Raw genomic sequence first — 22,967 nt, forward strand, 5'->3', positions numbered from 1 at the left:
TCTAGAATCCTGGTTCTTATAGTAAGTCTATTTTTAACTTCCCCAGACACTGCCAGACTCTTTTCCAGAGTAACTACACCATCTTGAATCTGTGGCACCAGCGTCTAAGGGCCTCGGCTTCCCTCTTGCCTTTCTCTTGATTACAGTCACATTGTAGCTCTTGTATGAAGTGGCATTTCCCACTGCAGCTTTAACCTGCTCTCCCTGACAGTCGTGTTGGACGTTACTTCATGTGGCTCAGATCTTCTTGTACACTATTTAAATCTTCTGCCTTTTTTTTTGGCAGTACTGGGGGGTGTTGAACTCAGGGCTTTAGCTTGTTAGGCAGGCTCTGTACTACATGAGCCACTCCCCAGTCCTTTTGCCCACTTTTTAAACACAGCTTAGTGCTTAATTCACCTACCATCAAGTTCACTCTTCAGAGTGCACAATTTAGGGAATTGTGCAACCATTACCGTAATCCTGACATCTTCATCACCTCAAGAACAAGCCTGGTATCCCTTTTCCTACCACTAGCAACCACCAGTCTTTCTCCTGTCTCTAAATTTGCCCATGCTGGACAGTTGCTAAAAATGGAGCCATTCAGTGTGTGGCCTTTTGGATATATATGTATTTTGTTTATCTGTTAATTGGTTGGTAGACACTCAGGCTGTTTGCACTTGGGGATTTTGTAATAATGTTACCATGAGTGATCAACTACAAGTTTTTGTAAGAACTGTCTTTTTACCTTAAATCTGTGGGTAGATAGCTACCCGGTAGAACTGCAGTTAGACGGTAACTCTGGCTTCTTTTATGGATCATTCTTTTGGCATTGTGGCTGAGATATCTTTGCCTATTCCAGGATCTCAGTTTTTTTTTTTTCTATGTTCTCTAAAAGTTCTATACTTTTGGTTTTTTGTGTTTGTTTTACATCATGGTCTTGCCCTGTAGCCTAGGCTGGCCTCAAACTTGGGATACTCCTACCTCTGCCTCTGGAGTGCTGGATTACAGGCATGTACCACCAGGCTTGCCTTTACTTCTAGTTCTTAGGTTTGGTGTCTGATGCACTTGAATTCGTTTTCGTGTGTGATGTGTAACTAGGGCCTCAGCTCATCGTCTTACATGGGAATTTTGAATTGTTGCTGGCACCATTTCTTGTAAAGACTATTTTTTCCTCCACGGAATTTTCTTGACACTGTTGTCAAGCATCACTTGACTGTGAATGTAATGTTTATTTCCAGACCATCAGCTCTCTTCATTGATCTGCGTGTTTATCCTGGTGTCCTGAGTATACTTCTTTGTATAAAGCCCCTGCATGAACCATTGTCAGTCGTAGCCGTATGCTAAGATTGCATTATGTTTTGAAGTCTTTCTCATACATCGTTTAGTTTCTAGTGTTTTTTATTTTTCAGTCTCGTGTCTGCAACTAGACTGAAAGCGCACTGAGCACGCAGGTCTGCATTTCAGATTACCAGGCGTCTGGCAAGTTGGCGAACACCTTGGACTTCATTTCCTCATCCCAAAACAGGAACAGAACTGACAGTGTGAGGGCAGAATTAGGGTCCAAATGCAGCTGTGCTGTGAGCTAGCTCTTTATGCACACAAGGGACTCTTACTAGGCTGAATTGTCAGATGTGTTGGTTCTGTCTTAAGATCTTCAGTGTTAGCCAGAATTGTGATGACTCAGGCCTAGAAGGTACTTGATAAATCCACTCTACCACTTGAGCCATGCCCCCAGCCCTTTTTTCTATTAGTTATTTTTTGGATTAGCTCTTTTGTTTTTGCCTGGGCCAGCCTGGGTCAGGATCTTCCTACTTAGGCCTCTTGGGTAGCTGGGATTACAGGCACATACCATCAGAGCCAGCTTGTTTGTTGAGATGGGGGTCTTGCCAACTTTTTGCCCTTCCTTGCCTCAAACTGTGATCCTCCCAATCTACTGGTTTTACATGCATGAGCCACCACACCCAGCCTGTATCTGGTAAATCTTGCAAGTTTAAATTTAATCCTCAACCAGTGCAATATGTGCATTTATCTGGTTTTTCTTCATAGTTCAGCTTTTATTGAACATGTTGCAAAAGAGGTTTAATCAACAAGCCCATCAAACTCCTGAGATTCTTCTTTCTCCTTCCCAGTGGGGCAGTGGTGGGGGAGGGGGACCCTCCTGCTTCTGCTGGAGCAGATCCTCTGGCCTGCAGTGCTGGCGAGGCTGCTGATGCTGACACAAGCCTTAGCCTTTGCACAGGAGCCAGCCCCAAAGGTCAGCGTTTACAGTAGCTGCTTAGTGGGGGCATTGCTGTTGCCATGCAGGCAGAGGGCAGAGGAGACATAGGCAGGCTTGGGCTCTGATTGCCCCGCACAGAGCTAGTGGTCAGATGAAGGGAGCACTTCATCCAAAGGCTAGAGCACCCTTTGGTGGCCAAGTAAAAGGCTGGTTCTTCATTGTTCTTCTCCATTTTCTCCTTATAGTAGTGAGCTTTCCTCGAAGTGTATTGGCCTCATTACCTTGACCCTTGGCTTGCTTATCTCACAATTTGCCTTCCCCTTGCCAAGCTAGACTTGGTCAGACATGTGTACTGAAAGACCATGCCTAGCGAGCTGAGGAGTCTTGCAAATGGCCATGGGTGGATAACGTCCGTTTGGGCAGAGCCCAATATGCCTTGTCCCGTAGGAGCTGAGTGTGAGAATCCCAACTTCTCATCCTCTCTTTACTTGACATTGTGCCAAATCTCAGTGTGGTATAGTAAACAAACCTTTCGCCAGGCACTGTGGCTCATGCCTGTAATCCTAGCTACTTGGGAGGCTGAGATTGGGAGGATCAGGGTTTGAGGCCAGACTGGGCAAATAGTTTGTGATACTCAATCTCCAAAAATAATCAGAGCAAAATGGACTGGAGGTGTGGCTCAAGGGGTAGAGCGCCTGCTTTGCAAGCACGATGCCCTGAATTCAAAACCCAGTCTCATCCCAAAAAAACAAAAGTAAACATCCCAAGAGTACAAGATCATTTTCCAAATTAAAATGGCATTGGGAAGGTCTTTGTTTGGTGGAAACTATGCTTTCTTTCTAAATGGCCATCTGTGGAGCCTAATCAATCCTGATCCGTCCAGCATTCCCTGTCATCAACTCCAGCAAAAGTAAACCTCGTCATTGTGGTAGAGTTAAAATGAAACTAGAAAAACCTCACTCGCAAACTGCTTCCTGTAACTAGGATTAACCAGCGTGATACATTTATAGTACAAATAATCTAGGGGATAAAATATCTTGAAAAAGTTCTCATTAGTCATCGTATTTTATTTTATGTTTATTTTTACATAAAATATATTTTCTGGTGGACTTACCATTACTTGCATTACTAAGAGCTAATGATTTACCGTGGTTTTCTAACTTCTAGCTCATATATGTAACTCATACGCTAACTTAACACATATGTGCTTAATCCAGGGTAGATGGTGTTTATGAATGTGCTGTTTTCTTGCTCTGCTGATTACAGAGAGCACAGTGCTTTTCTGTTGAAGAGTTCAAGGGGCCGTGCATATTTTTCTTTATTCTCGCCAGTCCTCTGGAGCACAGAGTACAGAGGTGGATTTGCGGAGGTTTCTGGGGTGGCTGGACCCCACTTGCAGTAGAGCTGGCACTTGCTTTCCTCCTGGAGCAGCTGTTCTCTGCTGTGTTCCCACCAGCATCAGGGAAATGTCCCGAGTCTGCTTTCTGTAAGGCCCCACTCTCAAGAGCGTGGAAGCCACAGTTTTGAATCTCATTTCTGGCAAATTGTTAAGTCTTTAACCCCTATCCCTCCAGGACACCTCACTCATTAAGCTCACTGGGGCCCATCATGTCCAATAAAGGAAAAAAAATCCACATCAACAAAGAGATGACCCTGTCTCCTCAGGGCAGTGCAGCTGGTCGTTCTGAGACCTGCATCAACTTTATTTGTTTCCATCACTGAAGCACCAGGATACATAATTTATGTCTTAATTTATGCATTTTATGAAGAGGCTTCTCCTGCTTGCTTGTGCCCCATTTCAGCTGCTCTCTAGTGACACTGCAGTTTGTTGATCTGCTTCAATTATTGTTAAGTAACAGGTCTTTGTGTATACTTGGGTTTTAATTTTGTTAATACAGGGCGAGTATCTTTCTAGTTTGGTGGTGAATCTCCTTTTCCTTTATGGGGGCTGACAGGTCCTTTCTGGAAGGGAGCAGAAGAGAGGGAAGCCTTTAACACAAGCAAGCTCAGGTTCAATGCTGCTGCAGTGGTCAGTTTCCTTTGGTCCAGGTCACTCTGTACTCACTAGCCAGTTGACCACATAAGTGTATAGCTCGGTAGCATGTGCGGCCAGCTCTCAATACGTAGCAGACAGCAGGAGTAATTTGGTCCACTCTGATGACTGAGGGCCACAAAGTACATAACCTCCTCGTTCCCCAGAGGAGCATTCCTGCCCACATTGGTATCACAGCATGGCTTTTCCCTTCTCTTGCCCCAGGGCGTGGGGACCTTATCACTTGGCCGCCTGACCCACCCGAGTGTCGGCCATCACCACGGATGATCACAAGCCTGACCTTAATGTACCAGATGTCATGTTACTACATGGAAGTTGTTCCAAACAGTCCCGGAAGAGTCTTGAGTTCCATACATAAAATGTAGCTTCTGTTCCTCCACTTCCCTTTTTAGTTCGCCTGATAGCACTGAGAGAAGGGCACAGGAATATTGCTATCAACCACGATGTCACTATGGGAAAATTAACACCGTACACAGTGTGGGGAAACCCCGCTCGCCCAGATTCCCAAGAGTTGACAGCAAACCGAATTTTTAACACATCCGACTTCTTTTTGGAGAGTAAAGATTGAGCAGGTTCTGAATAATCTTGAGCCTTGGTCGTCTACAAACCTTCATGTAACTTACCTGAGGTGAAGACATGGAAGGCTGTGCATTACTTGCAAAAGTCCTGAAGACCGTGGATGCAAATATTGTAACACACGGCAGGATGAGGGTTGAATGTATTTTGATATGTTAGAATAGAAGGAAATCAAATTTACCCAGTATGTGTTGGGAAGCCTAAAAGAGGAAAATGATGGTGACAACAACTTAATAAGACCCAGGAGTGGGCGAGTGGGTTCATGTGTGGGAGCGGAGGGCTCACTGCGGGAGGTGAGCTTGGTTTGAACCTACCATGTGATGTGGTCTCTGAGACAGTTCAGCTAGTGCAGGTTTCTCATGTGGAAGTGCAGCAGCCAAACTGTGACCAGTGGGTCCTGCGAACTCTGCAGCAGTTGTACAGTACTGGGAGTATCTCGTGTGGTTTAAGTGGGATGTGGCAATTCAGAAATTGACACCTGGAGAAGGGTGTCAGTAGGAGGAGATTGAGAAGCATCTCTGAAATGCAACAGTGGGAGAGGCTGGGAATGCGTGCCTCAGAAGTACCTGAGAGCTAGCTGAAATGTCTGAGGGAGATTATGTGCTTGTTTTATGCTGCTCAAGAGGGAACAATTAGAGATTGGGTTGAGATTGTGAAGAGGCAGTTTGGTGTAAATCAGTCTTTCTGGCAGTGTGGTACATAAACCACTGAGGGTATGAGGAATTTTTTCTCATTAAAAAAAACTTTTTGTGGCCAGGTAGATGGTACATGCCTTTAATCCCAGCATTTAGGAGGCAGAGTCAGGAGGAGGATTGTAAATTTTGGGTCAGCCTGGGCCCCATAGGAAGACCATGTCTCAAAACGGAACTTTCATTCTGAAATAGTTTTAAAATAGTAGAGAGGTTGCAGAAGAACAATGGAGAATCATAGGATATTCACCATCACACCTCCTGTTGTCTAGACTGTGTGCCTTAGTCCACTTTCCCACTAGTGCCTTTTTGCTGCTGCAGGATCCGACCCAGGGTCCCACAGTCCACTCAGCTGTTGTGTTTTCTCAGTCTCTTCCAAACATGACATGTCACCAGGCTTTAGGACCATGACACTTTTAGTGCATGTTGGTCAGTATTTGTTGTTACACATTTTCGACAGCAGCACCCAGAAGTGATGCTGTGTCTTTTTCTGCAGCACATTGGTGGTACTGGTCAGCGTTTCTCATGGGTGATGTTACCTTGTTGCTTAGTTGGGGCTGTGTCATCCTCTGTTCTCTTTTTTTTTTTTTTTTCATTTTTCTTTTATTATTCATATGTGCATACAAGGCTTGGTTTATTTCTCCCCCCTGCCCCCACCCCCTCCCTTACCACCCACTCCACCCCCTCCCGCTCCCCCCCTCAATACCCAGCAGAAACTATTTTGCCCTTATCTCTAATTTTGTTGTAGAGAGAGTATAAGCAATAATAGGAAGGAACAAGGGGTTTTGCTGGTTGAGATAAAGATAGCTATACAGGGCATTGACTCACATTGATTTCCTGTGCGTGGGTGTTACCTTCTAGGTTAATTCTTTTTGATCTAACCTTTTCTCTAGTACCTGGTCCCCTTTTCCTATTGGCCTCAGTTCTCTGTTCTCTTTATACTTAGTATAAATCTTGGGGAAGACAGCTTTTAGATGAGGCAGCTGTCCAGTTTTCTACTTAAACTTCTGTCTTCTGACTTTAGCATCTGTTGGTACATCTTTGAAATAATTTTCACTACGGTGTTTGTGATCAGTGATAATTTTGTACTTCCCTCATCCCTTTCATATTTGTTAATTAGAGTTTGTCTACAAGGAAATCCTGTCCCTTCTCCCCCATTAATTTACTTGATCAGTGTGTGTTTGTTTTTTCTTTTTTGGTGGGACTGGGATTTAAACTCAAAGCTTCACACTTACAAAACAGGTGCTCTACCACTTGAGCCACACCTCCAGTCCATCTTTGCACTGATTATTTTGGAGGTGAGGTCTTGAGGACCTAGGTCCTGGGCTGGGCTGGAATCTTGATTCTCCTGATCTCAGCCTCCCAGGTAGCTAGAATTACAAGCGTGAGCCACTGGTGCCTAGCTCACTTGGTTAGTTTCGCTGTGGGTAGATCTCTGGTGTCTATGACTCTGTGGACTATAATCCAGTGCTGTTGTGATTTACTTTTATCTTTGTTAGGAAGTCCTTCAGGTTGGTTCATGTCCTTCTCACAAGGACCCATTCTTTTGCACAGTTTTTGGTTACACACAATGTTTGAAGTCATCTTACATTTTCCCTGCTCCATTCCTGAATCAACTACTTCATGGAGCTGAACTCCTTTTAGGAGAAAATGGTATTTATTTTTAGGGTTTTTTTGGGGGGGAGGGGAAGGAAGTTTGAACTCAGAGTTTCATGCTTGCTAGGCAGATGCTCTACTGCTTGAGTCAAACCACCAACCCAGAGAATGGAATTTAGGAACTAAAATGTAGATGCTGGTAAGTGATGTTGCTGCAAAGATCCATTGTTCTCAGCTGACTACACATTCTGTTTGTATGTTATACGCATACACACAACCCACCTATATACACTCATCTATCTATATCTTTGCCTCCATACATAAGAAAAACTAGTATTTCCAATTCATCCCCAAACCACTGGGTTCGTTGTAGCTGTCTTATCTTCTTTATTTGTAGTTTATTCCTTCAACAGTGACAAAGCTGACTGTCATTATTTACAATATATTTGCATTTCTCTTTGTCTGTAGCCTTAGCATTTCTAGTCAGAAGAGTACTTTCCAAAGTTACTTAGTATGGCTGTATTACTCATTTATAATACAGCTTTTAGGTTCACTTGTTATTGTTTGTACTCCATTTGGGATCCCTGTCCCCTGGCACCCTGATTGATTTAGGGTTTTTTTTATTATTGTTTGACTATGTGAAACATTGCTAAGGTGTTAAGATACAGAACTGTACCCCCTCTTCATACTGTTCTTGTGCCCCCTTTCCTGCCCTTTCTCACCCATTCTGTATAGGAACACAACCTCTTCCATTTCCTGTGTATCCTTGTTTTTCATCACTGTGTCCAGCATACCTGACAGAACAACCTAAAAGGAAGGAAGATTTACTTTGGCTCTTGGTTGTAGAGCCTTCGAGGTTGCAGAGGCTGTGGATTCTGGGCATGTGGTGAGCAGAACATCATGGCCGCAGGAGCATGGGGCAGAGACTGCCCGCCTCAGAGAGGGCAGAGACTGCCCGCCTCAGAGAGGACAGAAAGGGAAGGCAAGGGTACACAGAAAGGGCAAGATGTGATAGCGCCTCCAAGGACCAGCCCCCAGTGACCTGTGTGCTTACCTAGGCCCACCTGCTTTTCACTACCTCGCAGTAATGCTGTCATGTCATGAGCCACTGAGGGATTCATCCATTGATTAGGGCAGAGCCCTCGGGCTCCATCACTTTTCCAAAGCCTTTCAGCTGGCACCTAGCCCATCATAAGAGTATGTGGGGGAGGGGGCTGGTGGAGTGGCTCAAGTGGTAGAGCGCCTGCCTAGCACGTGCAAGGCCCTGGTTCAAATCTTAGTACTGCCCAAAACAACCAACCAACCCATGGTCCTCCTGCCTCAGCCTCCTGAGTGCTGGACTTACAGGCATGTACCTCCACACCTGGCGTTTTCTCCTCCTTTTTTGCAGCAGCACAGTGCCCCCTTGCTTGTACATATAACAGTATACCATCCACTCTCCAGTGGAGGGGCATGTTGGCTGTTTCCAATATACTGTAATTTAAACGGCCACAGTGCCCAACCTTGTGCAAATAAATGTTTTTTTCCACATTGTTGGAGGTTTGCCTTTAGGGTAGATTCCTAGAGTTGTAATTGCTGGGTCAAAAATTGTATACAAAGCTCTGTTAAGTATTGCCAAATTTTCCTCAGAATTTATCTTCCCACCAGCAGGGCAGGATAACAGTTTTCCTGCAGGCTTGCCAACAGACGGGCTGCATCACATTTAAAATTTTGCCAATCTGATCTATGAAAGATTGTATCTTGACATCTTAATTTGCATTTCTCTAAATGTGTATATATTTTCCCATATGTTTGATGGCCATTTAATAACTTTTTTCCCTGTACTGTGTCTGTCTTTTCTCTGCTTTTCTTCCTGATTTTTGTCCGTCAGTTTTTATGAGCATTTCCTCTGTTAGAATTATTAGCCCTTTTTCTGCGGTCTGTGTTCAAATACTTCACATTTTGCAGATGTCTTTCACTTTGTTTAGGGTTTTTGTTTTACTTTATCCTGCAGAAGTTTTAATTTTTATGTAGTCAAATTTATCAGTCTTGGATTTATTGCCTCTGGGTTTTCAGTTACAGTTAGAAAATCTCTTCCTGCACAGTTAGAGAAGAATTCACTCACGTTTTCTTCTGGGAGCTGTGTAGTTCTTCATATTTGGATCTTGTACATTTAGACCTCAGATCCCCTTTGTCTGTTTTTGAACATGGTGTGGAATGCAGACAGGGCTGATGTCTACTTTTTCCAGATGGTCAGCTCCTTGTCCCAGCAACACGTGCTGTATGTTAACATGTACAACTTTAGCCTGGTGACTTGAGATGACAAGTGTCCTTACACACCTGGGTTTATTTTTACACTTTAATTCTATCCCATTGGACCACCCTTGTAATTCTAGACTTTAGAGTATGTTTTAGTGTCCAGCAGTGTTTTTTCCCAGGGTTTTCCTGACTGTTCTGACATGTTTGTTTGTCTGTATGATCTTTTATGTTATTCCATGAAGTAACTTACTGGTATTTTTGCTGAAACTACCTTAGTTTACAAATAACTTAGGGACAGCTGTCATATTTGTGATGCTAATTTGAGCTATCCAATAATAGGAGGTACCTTTTTGTTTGTTCATATCTACCTTTGTGTCTTTCAAGAATATTTTACAAGGACAAGGGATGTAGCTCAGTGGTAGAGTGCTTGCCTAGCGCGTGCAAGACCCTGGGTTTGATTCCTAGCACTGAAAAAAAAAATGTCTTAAATTCTCCTTGCATAGATTTTGTACAAGTCTTGTTAAATTTATTTTATTCTTTTTTTTTTTTTTGGTGGGACCAAGGTTTGAACTCAAGGCTTTGTGTTTGTAAAGCAGGTGTTCTACCACATAAGCCACGCCTCTAGTCCATTTTGCTCTAGTTATTTTGGAGATGGGCTCTCATGGAATGTTTGCCAGGACTGGCCTTGCACCTCAGTACTTCCAATATCAGCTTCCCAAGGAGCTAGGATTATACATATGAGCCACTGGCATCTGGCTTTAAAGTTATTTTTCAATATCTCATTTTGTTGCAGTTATTTTAAATGGGGTTTTCTTTAACTGCTTATTGTTTTCATTTCAGACCTATTGATTTTTGTATATTAATTTTGTATCAGTCTACTCTTATGGTTTGAGTTAGTTTTATCATTGATTCTCTGGGGTTTCCAGATATATATTATGATGTCATCAGTAAATAGAAACAGTTTTAGTACTTTACCCTTCTTGTGCCTCTGATTGATTTCTCTTGTCTCATTCCATATTGACTGATAACTCTAATACAGTGTTGAAGCAGAGATGGTGAGAGTCCTTTTCTTATCTCTTCTTGCTAGAAATGCTGCTGTTTAAATGCCTTTCCCCATTTAATCAGATATTGCTTTTAGGATTAAGGCATGTGTATTTTACTGTGTTTAAGCATATGACCCACTGGGCATGATTTTGCATGTCTGAGATCCCAGGACTCACAAAGCTGAGGCGGGAGGATTGTGAATTTGAGACCAGCTGGGCTACATAGCAAGATCAAGGCCAGCTTGGGCTACATAGTGAGACCATGTGTCAAAAACAACAAAACAAAAAGGAATATACCCCTCAACTCCTCTGTTTTTTTTTTTTTTTTAATTTTTTAAAAATAAATTGGCTTTAAATTTTGTCAAGTGATTTTTTTCGTATCTGTGGAGATAATCACATTATTTTTCCCTTAGAAACAGTAGTAAGATGAGTGATATTAATGGGCTTCCTAATACCGAACCCATCTTTCCTGTTTGGAGTCCTCCTTAGTCCTGTCTGTGCTTTTCTTCTTGTATTTTATTTAGTATTTTTGAACTGATGTTAGCCTGTACTTCCCGTTGTTTTAGTATGGCTTATCTTTGTTATATTTGCTTCTCAGCAGGCGTTAGGAAGTCTCTCTCTCTCTCTCTCTCTCTCTCTCTCTCTCTCTGTCTCTTTTTCTCTCTCTCTCTCTCTCTCTCTGTCTGTCTCTCTCTAGCTTGGTGGATGCACCCTTGCACCCCTCTGGCCTGCTGCTGCTTGTGGAGTACTTGCTTAAGTTATGCTTTCTGATTCTTCCAAGAAAGTCACTATTCAAGTGTCTAACTCTAATGGGGCCAGTTTTGGTAATCTGATTTCCTTAGGAAGTCATCCACTCCATCTACTTTTGTCAAATCCATTGAAACAGAGGTCCCTGATGATTTTTAAATTTTCTTCTGCTTCATGTTATTTCCCCATGGCATTTCTTGTTTTCTGTTTTTGTGTTTTGTTGATCTCGTTCATCTATTTTGTTAACCCCCTTCCTCCAAACCAAGATGTAGATTTAGTCATTACATACACTATTTTTCTATTCTCTACCACATTCATTTAAATTTTTTCCTTCATTATTTCCTTCCATGTGCTTTCTTTTGATTTACCTTCTTATTCTCATTTTAGTTTTTATGAGTTGGGAATTACTAATTTTTTGGCAGTGCTGGGGTTTGAGCGCAGAGCTTTACACTTCCAAAGGCAAGTGCTCTACTGGTTGAGCTGCACCTCCAGTCTTTTTTGCTCTTATTTTTGGAGCTGGGATTTTGCTTTTTGCCCAGGCTGATCTGGATTGCAGTCTTCCTACTTTAAGTTTCACACCTTCACTGGGATGACAGGTACTCAGCACCATGCCCAGTCCTTTTCCATTGAGATGGGGGTCTCTCAAACTTCTTTTGCCTGGTCTGGCTTCAAACTGCGTGCAGTCTTTCCACCTCAGCCTCCCCAGTAGATTGGGATGACAGGCGTGCCACCATGCCCAGCTATTCATTAACTTTTCTTCTTCCTTTCTACTGATAAAGATGTTAGTGTAATGAATACTTCTGATTATTGCTTTACAAGTGTTTCACAGATTGTGGTATGCAGTATTGTCACAGATGGCTAGCTGGGGATCCTTTTGCTTTATTCAGATGGAAATCACATAGGCAGGGAGAGCTTTCTAAGTGTTGGCAACTTGAACACAAGAGGCTTGTAGATGTAGGTCTGGAGAACTAGAGGCTTATGTCTCCAAGCTCTCAGAGCCAGTCTTACAGCTCGGATGCTCAGGTCAGAGGCTTGTTTCTCCAGGCTTTGAGTTCTGGACCCTTGGCTCTCAACAGCAGATGGTTTTCTAACTCCCAAGTCTTGGGGGTGAGGACCTTAGCAGCTCTCCGCGACTCTTCCAGCAATTTCTCTTTTCAGTTTCTCACCTGCGGCTCGTCTTCATCATCTCTGCTCCCTGCAATTTCTGTCTCTAGTCTCAACTCTCTGCAACTCTGTTGGGTTTTGTTTGTTTGCTTGTTGTTTTTTTGTAATGCTGGATTGAACGGCTCTGTGCATGCCAGGCAAGCACTCTGCTCACTGAGCTACATCAGACCTTTATCATATTTTATAATTATGTACATTTTGTTGTATTTGCTTTCTTTATGAGATGTGTTCTTGGCTCTTCTGTTTGACTTTAAAATTTTGCCTTTTCTAGTGGTTATTTGTATTTAGATCTATTTAATGTCTTCAGCTTTCCTGTTTTGTTTTTTAACCCTTTACTGTCTGATTTCTTAGTTTTTTCAGTCACATTTAGTATTTGTTTTGCTTATACAGTGATGAAACTTTTCTTAATCCCCCACTTTTTAGTTATATCATTTCTAGCTTATCATAGTATATAACATCTGTACATTCATTAGCCTTCCAGTCTAATCCCAACTTTATTTTAGTCAAATACACATTTAAATGCTTACCATAGCCCTTTTGCTAGAACTTTCCATCATTACCTGGTGAGAAAAGGCATCCTCCCCCCTGCCCCACTCCCCCACACACACAGTCCTCAACACTTGGTGGTGAGTATAGAATTCTCTAAGTTCTTGGGTGGTGGTGGTGTTTTCTGGTAGCCTTGCCATTTGACAGAGAACTTGGCTGGATTTGAAAATCTTGGTTCAGAATTTCTTTGAGTTTATTAAAATGTTGCTCTACAGTTGTCTTGTTTATGTGTTGGTTCTGAAAAGTCAGACACCAGCCAAATTTCTTTGCCTTTGGAAGGTTATTGTTCTAGTGCACCAAGACGTTGAGGATTTCTGTCTTTGAAATCTAATTCGTTTATTAGGATATGTCTCAGAGTTGGTCATTCTGGGTTAATTTTCCTAGGTATCCTGTGAGTCCTTTCATTTGAAGATTCTTTTTTTTTTCTATTTCTGGGAAGTTTTCTTAGGTTATGATTTTAAACATCCAGTGTTTTGTTTCTTATTTCAAGAACTCTGAGTGTGGAAACACTATTTCCTCTTTCTTTGTCTTCCATTCCCATTGCTTGGCTTCTTACCCTTTTTGCTTCTTCTATTGTCATTTCATTCTCCTGGTTGTATGTCAGTTTTTCTTCAGTGCCCTTTATTAATTTCCACTGGACTTTTCCTTGGGCACCTTATAATTTCTTTTTCATTTCTGAGGTAATTTTGGCTGTTCCTTCCATTACTTTCTGGAGTTCATTCAACTCTTTTCCTTTCTCCCTGTTTCTGTCTTTTCGTTTTTATTTTTAAACTCTTTTTGTTTCTTCCCAGTACAGGGGATTGGACGCAGGGCTTTGTGCATGCTAGGTAAGTGCTCTACCACTGAGCTACATGCTAGCCCTAATTTTTTAATTTCTAATTCAAGATGTTTTTTCAAATCCTCAAATGCTTGGGCAGCATGTTAAATTTTGTTTGGAGTGTTGAATTACCATTTGTTTTAGATTCATGGTGGTTTCTCAGGAAGTTTCTATGGTATAAGGTGTTCTTCAGAGGTTCATGGGAGGGCATTCTCTTCTATTAGTGAGCAGAGGCTAGGCATCCCCAATTTGCCTGTTTGTTGTGGGTGACTGGTGGGGAAGGGGCCGTCCTCTGATGTTGTGGGCTTCTTGGAACTTATAGGACTCTGAATGTTCATCTTTTCTTTCCTTTTGTCATCACCACCCAATTGCCACAGGGTGTGTGTCTCTCTTTCTCTTGCTTTCCTTCTCCTGAAGCAGTGACTTTTGAAGAATGCCTCTTAAACTGCATCTGTCCACTTCATTGTGGGGACTGTGAGGTAGCTTCCCCGTAACCCAGGCTCTGGTGAGCACTGGCACGCTTATAGTTTTTGCCCATGTGGTGGATCTTTCTGGGGTCATGCTAGGTCACCATTGGGCCAGTGGCTCCTCTTTCATGCTCCTCCTTCTGCCTGTCCTGACCATGAGGCCCATTGCAGAGTGGTGTGCAGAGCACCAGGGAGCTTTCACATGGACTTGCTGTGGTGATTCCTTCTTGCTAGAACGGTTCTCAGGTTTTAGCATTCTCTTTTAAGTTATGCCAAGGGTATGGACGGAGGCAGGATTTACTTTTGCCCTTTTTTGCCTCCTGCCCTTTGGTAAGGCCTGTAGGGAGTTGAGTAAGCTGTGCAGCCACCTGCACTGTCATGTCCTGGGAGTCAGGAGTCTGTTTCAGGAAATGGTTTAAAGTATTGCACAGCCCATTTTTTCACTTTAATGCTTAAGTACCTGTTTTCAGGTGTGTTAAAGAATGATAATGCTCTAAACCCGTGATAGATTTCTACAATGAATAAATCCATTAGGTAAAAGAAGTCAATTTAGAGAATATCAAATACTTAATGCTACAGATAATAAACAAAATTAGCGAAAATCAAATTTAAGAAAGACAGTCGTTGGCACCTGACTGTAGAAGTTTGGGTGATGCTAGCAGACACGGGATGTGTGTCTTCTGACCGTGGAAGTATCCAGTAGCAGGCCTCCCCAGCATGGCTACCAGGGCTCCCCAGAGAGATGCTGGCACCTGGCAAAGCATGAGCAAGGTGATTATTTATAAAGCTGCTCCCACCTCTGGAATTCTTTGTGAGGCAGAACAGTGTGGCCATAAGAATGCACAAAATCTTGAAACTTTTGGGATGGAATACTGCTTTAGTTCATGTGGAAGCAAAAAACCAAATGTTAATTTTCCCAGAAGTTACCCTATTATGAGTTATGTGTACAGATTTTGAAATCATTAAGATTAATTTGCTCTTCAGTGCCAGTAAGACAGAATTACTCACATGGGAATTATTCGTATTGTGTTAAGAAAGTAACTTGACACTAAACGATATGTGTTGAAGCATATAACTAGTTTCTTGAACAAAATATATAGGTTTTGTACATTTCAATAAAGCAGTCACAATAGTTTATTAAAAGAGTTTTAGCCCTGTTTAAACTGACTTAAAATGTTTAAACTGTTTAAAATGACTTTTAAATCTATGAAGCTAAGTAACAGACCATGCTAGAAATAATGAGGTTAAAGACAGTTGATGGTTATTATTCTTGAACAGATGAAGTTGAATCCTCTCCTCAAAAGACCTATAATGTTTTCTAGCTCCAAGGGGTCAGCATTTGGAGTTGAAGTTTTCTGAAAGCAAATTCAATTAGTGTTGTGTGCTTTATGAGACCATCAGAAGTGAAATTTTGTTTGTTTCAGAAACGGGCTTGTAGAAGAGCAGAAGCCAGTGGGCATGAACGTGGCTGCTACCAGATGGGTGCCTGTACCCTGGTGTCCTGGAGCACAGAGGAGCCTCAGCTACAAGGCTTCCCACCTGCACCACGGCCAGAGGGTGGCCAAGAGAGGCCAAGCTCAGTGGTATGTCCCTGTTGCCACCAAACCAGTTGTGATCCCATTTAAATATTGTAATAAAAATTATAAAGCCATTGTTCTGATACATTTGCACCTGTGTTTGTTCAATAGATTCCTCCAAACGGTGGAAAGAGCTCAGTCCAGCCTTGCCTGAGATGCATTGCAGGGGAGTCTGTAAGTGCGCCCACCTTGCTGGGACATAGTGATAGACTTTATTCTTAAGCACAAGAGCCATGAAACAAGCTGATAAAGACTGCTGCTAGGAAATTTCTAAGAAATGAGGGATGTAAATAAAGGTGAAGGCTGATTGGAGATTTTCTTAGGATTCTGCTGGGGTACAAGCATAATTTGTTTTCAGCTTTAATCAGAAATAGAGATCATGAATACAGTTCTTAGGAAAGGAAGAGACCACTGTGCTTGGTTAAAATAGAAAATCATTTAAGATCACCATGGGGACAAGACCTGCCTTTCTCATTAATTATTCAAATAAGAATCAACATTGGTTTTTCCCCTTTCATTTAAGCTTTTCTTGCATGTTCCACAAACTTCCCATAAATCACATATTTGAGAAGGAAACATAGTGCTCACACCATCAGTTCAAAGTAAAGGGATGTTAGAAATTGCCAGACTCAATTCTCAGTCTCCTCTATGGGGCAGAATATCATATAGTACATATTAGCATAATAATACCTTTGTTATTAATTTTGAACTTACTCTGAGAACAAGTTAATATGCTTTTGATAACTTCTATAATTCTTGGTTTTTTATTTTAGATTTGAAATCTTAATATTTGTAATAAAATAGAATCATATTTAAATTCCACATAGAAGCCAGGAATTTGAGAGAGAGAGAGAGAGTGTGTGTGTGTGTGTGTGTTTCTGAAACTGTCCCCTAAAGATCTTCAGAGAAGTAAGTGTGTCACTATGTTTTTGTTAAGCAAAAGACTGAGTCCATAAATTGTAAGGGGCTTCCATTGACACAGTGCAGGCTGTTGTGTTGTATAGCAGTGGCACTGTTGCTATTCTGAATGGATCTGACACCATGACAGCTGTCATTCATATGAACTTCTTTTTATCTGAAGTCATCAAACAGACATGAAAACAAATGTAGTGTAAAACTTGCTGCACAGAAGTGTACTTTGCTACTTTTTGCTCTTTATCTTTAGAAATTTCCATAAGTTATATTGCTCTTTGTGGTGTATTCTGAGCAATGGTGAATTAAAGATCCAATAATTTGAGTTTAGTATAATTAGGGTGATTCATATGGCTGCTAAGTATGTCCTGGAATGCGAATAAGTAACACTTTTTAAAAACATGGCCCATTGTGGTTAAGTGGCCAGTGTTGAGTCACTGGCCGGTGCTCTTCCTATTCCCCCATCTCCATAGAATGTGCCCTTCACATTCCCCCGTCTGTGGGAGGCAAACACTTGGAATGCAGTATGAATGTCTGTCGCCCTGAGAGGTTGTGTTCTGGCATGAATGGCTTAAAGAAAAAAATAATGTTTAGTCAAGCAACTGATTGGATCATTTTGGCTAATATTCTATTTGAACAACAGTACCTATTTGATTAGGGTTTTTCCTTTCTTTGTAATTCCCCAAGCTTGCCTTCTTTACTTTCATAGGAAGTGAGTCTATGAGCAGAAAGCCTACATTGATATGTAAATACCATTTTTTGTTAATGCTCAATATTCTTTTCATCTAAATTTCAGAAACTGACTTTAAAAAATCAGTTTCCTTTTATTTGTAGTTATTCTCATAAAATTTCACCCAGGCACGGGCACTTTAATATTTACACCCACTATTTCTAAAAGTCCTATGTAAATAAAGATTGAAATGTGAATTTGAAGTCACACCTCTTGATATTTGAACAGACTGTAGCTGCATATATCTTCTTTTTCTAATAACATGGCAAGTTTCTCTCCTAAGCTTTTAAAATAATAAGACACTATTTTTATATTGTAAAACATCAGAAGGTTCAGTGTTAAATAAAAAGCAAATAGTATTTTTAGAAATGCAAGATCCCAGGGAGTAGTACTTAACAGTAAATCACTGATGGGCAACAATTCCCAATTTCAGAAGACTTTATTAGATGTGAGGTTCCATTCACAATTGCTTGCCCATTTGCCCATGAGCATGCCCCTCTCCTGGCCTGTGCTTCCTGAGCTGACTCAGAATGGCTCCCTGGGATCTAGAAGATGCAAAGGCTATCAGCAATGGCTTGTGTGGGACTCATGCATGTGTTCCTCAGCTTACTTAGTGACTTTTGTGTTCTGAGACTCTCGTGCGTTTCTCACCTCACCATGTTATTAGAAAAAGAAGATATATGCAGCTACAGTCTGTTCAAATATCAAGAGGTGTGACTTCAGATTCACACAATATCAGCAGATCTGATCAATTCTGCTTCCAATCCTCAATATAGCTGTCTCAGCCCTGTGTGTTCCTTTTATTTCTTATTTTTAATTGCTGAATCATTTCTCACATATTAAAGGACTTTTTCTATTCCCTTCTGTTTGTTTTTGGTTTTTTTTGGTGGGACTGGGGTTTGAACTCAGGGCTTTGTGCTTACAAAACAGGCTCTCACAAAGCAGTTGCTCTACCACTTGAGCCACACCTCCAGTCCATTTTGCTCTGGATATATTAGAGATGGAGTCTCATGAATGATTTCCCAGGGCTGGCCTCAAACCGAGATCCTCCCAATCTCAGCCTCCCAAGTAGCTGAGATTGCAGGGGTGAGCCACTAGTGCCCGGTCAGTCCTTTGTGTTTGGTCCATTCTAACCATTGTTACAATGTTTTCTATTTCAGGAGTTACTGACATGGTTGGTTGGTTGGCTGGTTGGTTTGTTTTCTTTATGGGATCTTTTTTTTTTTTCAGTATACATTAATAGCCCAGTGGTTTCACATTTCTTATAGCAATCGTCATGGTTCAGTGATGGCACATGTTATTTAGGAGCATCTGCTCTTAGCCCTTTAACACTTCCTCATATTACCCAGGATTGGAGTGAATGTGCGTGACATGGTCTTATGCCCAGCACTGGGCAGCTTGCTCGCACTGCTGGGCTCCATCTAGCACTGCACATCCAGAAGCAGTGTGGAGGAGGGCTTCTTTCCTTCCATACATAACCCAGAGCTGGGCAGCAGGCTTCCGTTCTGCAGTCAGGTTGGCCATGGGCATTGTGCTGTTCTTTGTAAATTCTGATCAGTTAAGCAAAACTAATGAGGTTGCCAAAGGTCTCTGAAATATTCAGAAGGGGCGGAGACTTGTTAAGAAGAAAACTACAGGAAGAAAGGGTTTAGGGTGTTTCGAGGGGAGAGGCAGTACCTTCTCGGCATCATGTTCTCCAAATGGCCTCTGGTCTTTGCCATTCTATAGCATCCCAGTGCTAGAATCCTTTTGGGAGGAGGGTACCCTCAGATTTTGTTGGTCAGCAGGATGGGCAGTTGCCTGTTTTCTTCAACTATGTTCCCCCTTTTGTAATCCACAGCCTCCACTGTGTCATGTGGAGGCTGTCTGGCCTCTGATTTCTGAATAGAAAGAGCCGGTGGGAGTATTGGAGGGCATGGGGGAGGACAAGAAGTTCAGGCATTTCTCCCTCTCTGCTGGAGCTTCTCTTCCGCCTTCCCTCCAGGGCCCTGACTCCTGCAGGAAGTCCACGTGGCTGCAACTTTTGTTGGTGGCACTGACTACTGGGCTCTGGTCATACTGCCTCCTCCCTTTGTCTGCCTAGCCTGAAGGGCAGGGGCTTCCTCCTGTGGTTGACTTGCCCTGTCCTGTGTGCTTTCTCATTTCTTCTGTCATTTATGGTGAATACCTGGACTGGTTTCCATTTTCTGACTGGACCTCACTGGACTAATCAGCTAATGATGGACAAATTCTCAGGGTGGGGGTGGAGATAAAAGAAGTTGTCTTTTTATACACAGGTCTCTGGGTCTTGCTGTCCAATCCCAGGACTCGGGTCCTTACTGCAGCAAGCTCAGCATTTGGAGTGCTGGCAGTGCTCCTCCTGGTTGTAAGTCACGTGGACGTGGGTTGGGTAGTCAGCCCTCAGAGCTGCCTAGCACTGTATTCCTTTTCTGTGTTCATCTGTATTACTAACAGTGTGTCACTCACACTGGGAATGAATTGCCACGTGCACACCAGCACGCAGAGCATGGTGTTCTTGGCACTGCACCTCCTCCCCAAGTCGACTTGTGGGTGCCAGCCTATTATTAGCAGTAGCTTTTCTAATGTTTCTATTTAAATACAAGTAATAAGACTATACTGTTGTTCACTGTTTAACCTAAAAATCCATTGTCTGACGGTGTGTGTGTGTGCGTACAGTGTGCATTATTGCGTGTGGTGTTTGTGCTTGGGTATGTGTGTAGTGTGCATGTGGTAGAGAGGGGAGGCAGGCCATGCAGGAGTAGAAATGAGGGTAGGAGAAGGGAAGGATTTGGTCCAAACCTGTTTTTGGTTCAGTTTTCCCCTCTAGCAGCAGCAGGAGGAGCCAAAGTGAGGCTCTGATTCTGAATGGACGCCCTTTTTCTTTTCTTTGTACTTCCCTTTTCTCTCCAAATGAGTGACCTTTAAAATATTTGGGTTTAACTTACTTACATATCTGTATGTTACAGGCAGCTACAGGTGCTACACAGAAGTAGGAACACTGGTGATTCCTGTGCTGTGGAGAAAGGCTTCCTGTGCTTGGTGTGCTGGTCTGAGTGTCAAGCCAGGGTCAGAGGCCAAGGGTGAAAATGTAGTGTTCTGACGTAGATCAGCAAATCAGTGCACAGTGGTTGCTCTTTGTGTTCTATTTCAGAAACATCTAGTTGTTGTCAGTCCTTTCTTCTTATGTCCTGAGAGCAGAAAATATGACCATGGATGAATCAGTGGGAATTTCATTGATCATTCTGTAAGAATCAAATTGTTCCCCATGCATTTTCCCCTAGTTCACTGGTCTAACTTCATCCGTTTACAACTGAGGTCCAAGGGGTTAAGTGATTGTCCCAGCCATACCCATGGTCCTTGGGGAGGGAGGGATGAAGCTCTGTTTTTGCAGTTAGCTTGCCGGCATCACCCGCCACACTGGTGGCTCTCCAACCCGTCTCACACCCTCTGAGAAGAGTAGCAGTGATACGCACATCTCTGTGGACTTCATTTCCAGACACATGAGAGGTTCTTGGCGAAGACGGGGATGATTCATTCAAACTGAGAGAGAGTAAGCTGGCCAAAGGAGGAACTTGGCTGTGTCGTTACTGCCAGAGGGAAACCAGACGAGTTTGAATAGACCACAGGTCTTCAGATCTCACTCTGACAACATCTGGCGGTGAATATTTTCTCTGGAATATGGCTACCACAAAGGTACTTTAAAATTTTTAGCTGTGTTACTTTGGCCATTTCCAGGTTCTAAAGGTGCTGACAGAGTTTGGGTGGAAAAAATAACAAACCAAAACCCTTCAATTTGGACTTCCTACAAACATGTCAGGCTGAGCTGATGCAGGTGCATCTCCGCTGCAGTGCTGCTAAAGAGATGCTTATCCATGAAGGATATTTGACTAGCAGCAGATCTCTCATTAGAAACCATAGATACCATAACACCTTGGAATAGCACCTTTGGACACTCAGAGGCCTGGAGCTGTGTGAGTGTTGGGCAGCTGCATTTGGTGTAGAGCTGGGAGAGCCTGTGAGGGGGGGTGTGCCCTTCCTCAACCCCCAGAAAATTCAGCTACCAAAATCAACTCCAGAAGAGAACATAAGCAGACCAATATAAATGGAGGAAACTGCGAAAGTTACCAAACGGCTACCATCCTGGGTGTTTTACAGGTTTAAAAGTCCCTGTGTGAAAGAATGTTTGAATGGTTTAACATTAGCAAAATAACTACATTGTCAGTCAAAGCAGAAAAAACAAGTATTCATCTTACTAAATGCAAACAAAGCATACAGTAGATCCAAATCCCATTCCTAATAATAATAAAAAAATGCAGCAAACCAGAAGAAGAAAGCCTTACCCTGGCAGAAGTTAAGGAACATGATACATAGTGGAAGTATTTCCATTGTTGAAGAGAAAAAGACAAGGGTGCTTCTATCTCAACTTCTGCTGTGTGCTGGAGTCTCTAGCTAGTACACTAAGACGGGAAAAACAATGAGTATAAGATCTGGAAAGGAAAAAGCCTGTTTCTAGATAATAGAGTAATCTACACGGACTATCAAGAAAACATATAAAGTGTTAGAAGTTACTCAGCAGGTTGTTGAATAGAAGGTGAACACTCAAAAACATACTTTCTTATCCACTGGTAATAATCAATTGGAAAAATCCCTTTTACAGTAGTTTTTCATGTGGCTGTGAGCTACTATCTAGTGTTTTTTTATGGACTTAACGCCAGTAGTAGCAGAACAAATTTTTCTGTTTTTGTGTAAGAATGTCTTTTTTAAAAATTCTTTTCTAATTTCATGATGTTGAAGTTTGACCCCTGAGCCTTGCACATGCTAGGCAGGCACTCTGCCGCTGCCAACTAAGCCCCAAGAAAGTCTTAATTTCTCTCTTGCTCTCGCTCTCTCTCTCTCTCTCTCTTTTTTTTAAACTAGGCAGGCACTCTTACTGCTTGAGCCACTCTGCCAGTCCTTTTTTTGTGATGGGTTTTTTGCGATAGGTCTTCAGAACTATTTGCCTGGGGCCAGCTTTGAACTGTGATCCTCCTGATCTCTGCCTCCTGAGTATCTAGGATTACAGGTGTGAGCCACTGGCTCCTGACTGTCATTTTTGAAGGATAGTTTTGTTGGACTTAGAATTCTTGGTTGACAGTTTTTCATCACTTTGTGTCATCTTTTTGCCTGCCGAGATAATTTCTGATGAAAAGATCAGCTGTCAGTATTGCTGAGGATCACTTGTACGTAATATGTCGCTTATCCCTTTTTGTTTTCAAGATCTTTGGTTTTAGGTACTTTTATTATGATGTAGCTAGTGGAAGTCCTTTCAGCTTAACCTAGTCGGAATTTTTTGAGCTTCTTGAATGTAAAGACTTGGCCAACAAATTTGAGGAGTTTTAGGGCATAATTCAAATATTCTTTTGCCCCTCTTCTTTTTTTCTGAAACTCCTGTGTGTGCGTGTGTGTGTTGGTATACTTCATGGTGTTCCATAGGTCTTTCTGAGACACTTTTTTCCCTTTCTGTTCCTCAATTGACTTCAAGTTCACTGGTTCTTTCTTCTATCTGCTTTAATCCTTGTTGGTGAATTTTTCATTCATTACTATTCTTCTGTAGAATTTGTTGTGTGTGTATA

At 42.2% G+C, this 22,967-nt stretch overlaps 1 protein-coding gene across 10 annotated transcripts in view; it reads left to right on the forward strand.

The window, feature by feature from the left end:
- Window positions 1–22,967, forward strand: part of C7H10orf143 (chromosome 7 C10orf143 homolog) — a 55,340-nt gene that overhangs the window by 10,568 nt on the left and 21,805 nt on the right. For 5 of the 10 annotated variants that reach the window (XR_012449582.1, XR_012449581.1, XR_012449583.1 and 2 more), the window contains 2 exons: window positions 15,561–15,719; window positions 15,825–21,048. Coding sequence is in view for 1 of the 10 variants with exons in the window: in XM_074078042.1 (XP_073934143.1) it covers window positions 15,561–15,719; window positions 15,825–15,887 (222 nt within the window). In the remaining 9 variants the exon portion in view is untranslated. Of the gene's footprint in view, window positions 1–6,281; window positions 14,908–15,560; window positions 15,720–15,824; window positions 21,049–22,967 lie in introns of those variants that run through there. The other 5 variants (XR_012449579.1, XM_074078042.1, XR_012449586.1 and 2 more) reach the window with 4 other exon arrangements.

The sequence above is a fragment of the Castor canadensis genome, chromosome 7 (genome assembly GCF_047511655.1).
Source record: "Castor canadensis chromosome 7, mCasCan1.hap1v2, whole genome shotgun sequence".
NCBI classification, from domain to species: Eukaryota; Metazoa; Chordata; class Mammalia; order Rodentia; family Castoridae; genus Castor; species Castor canadensis.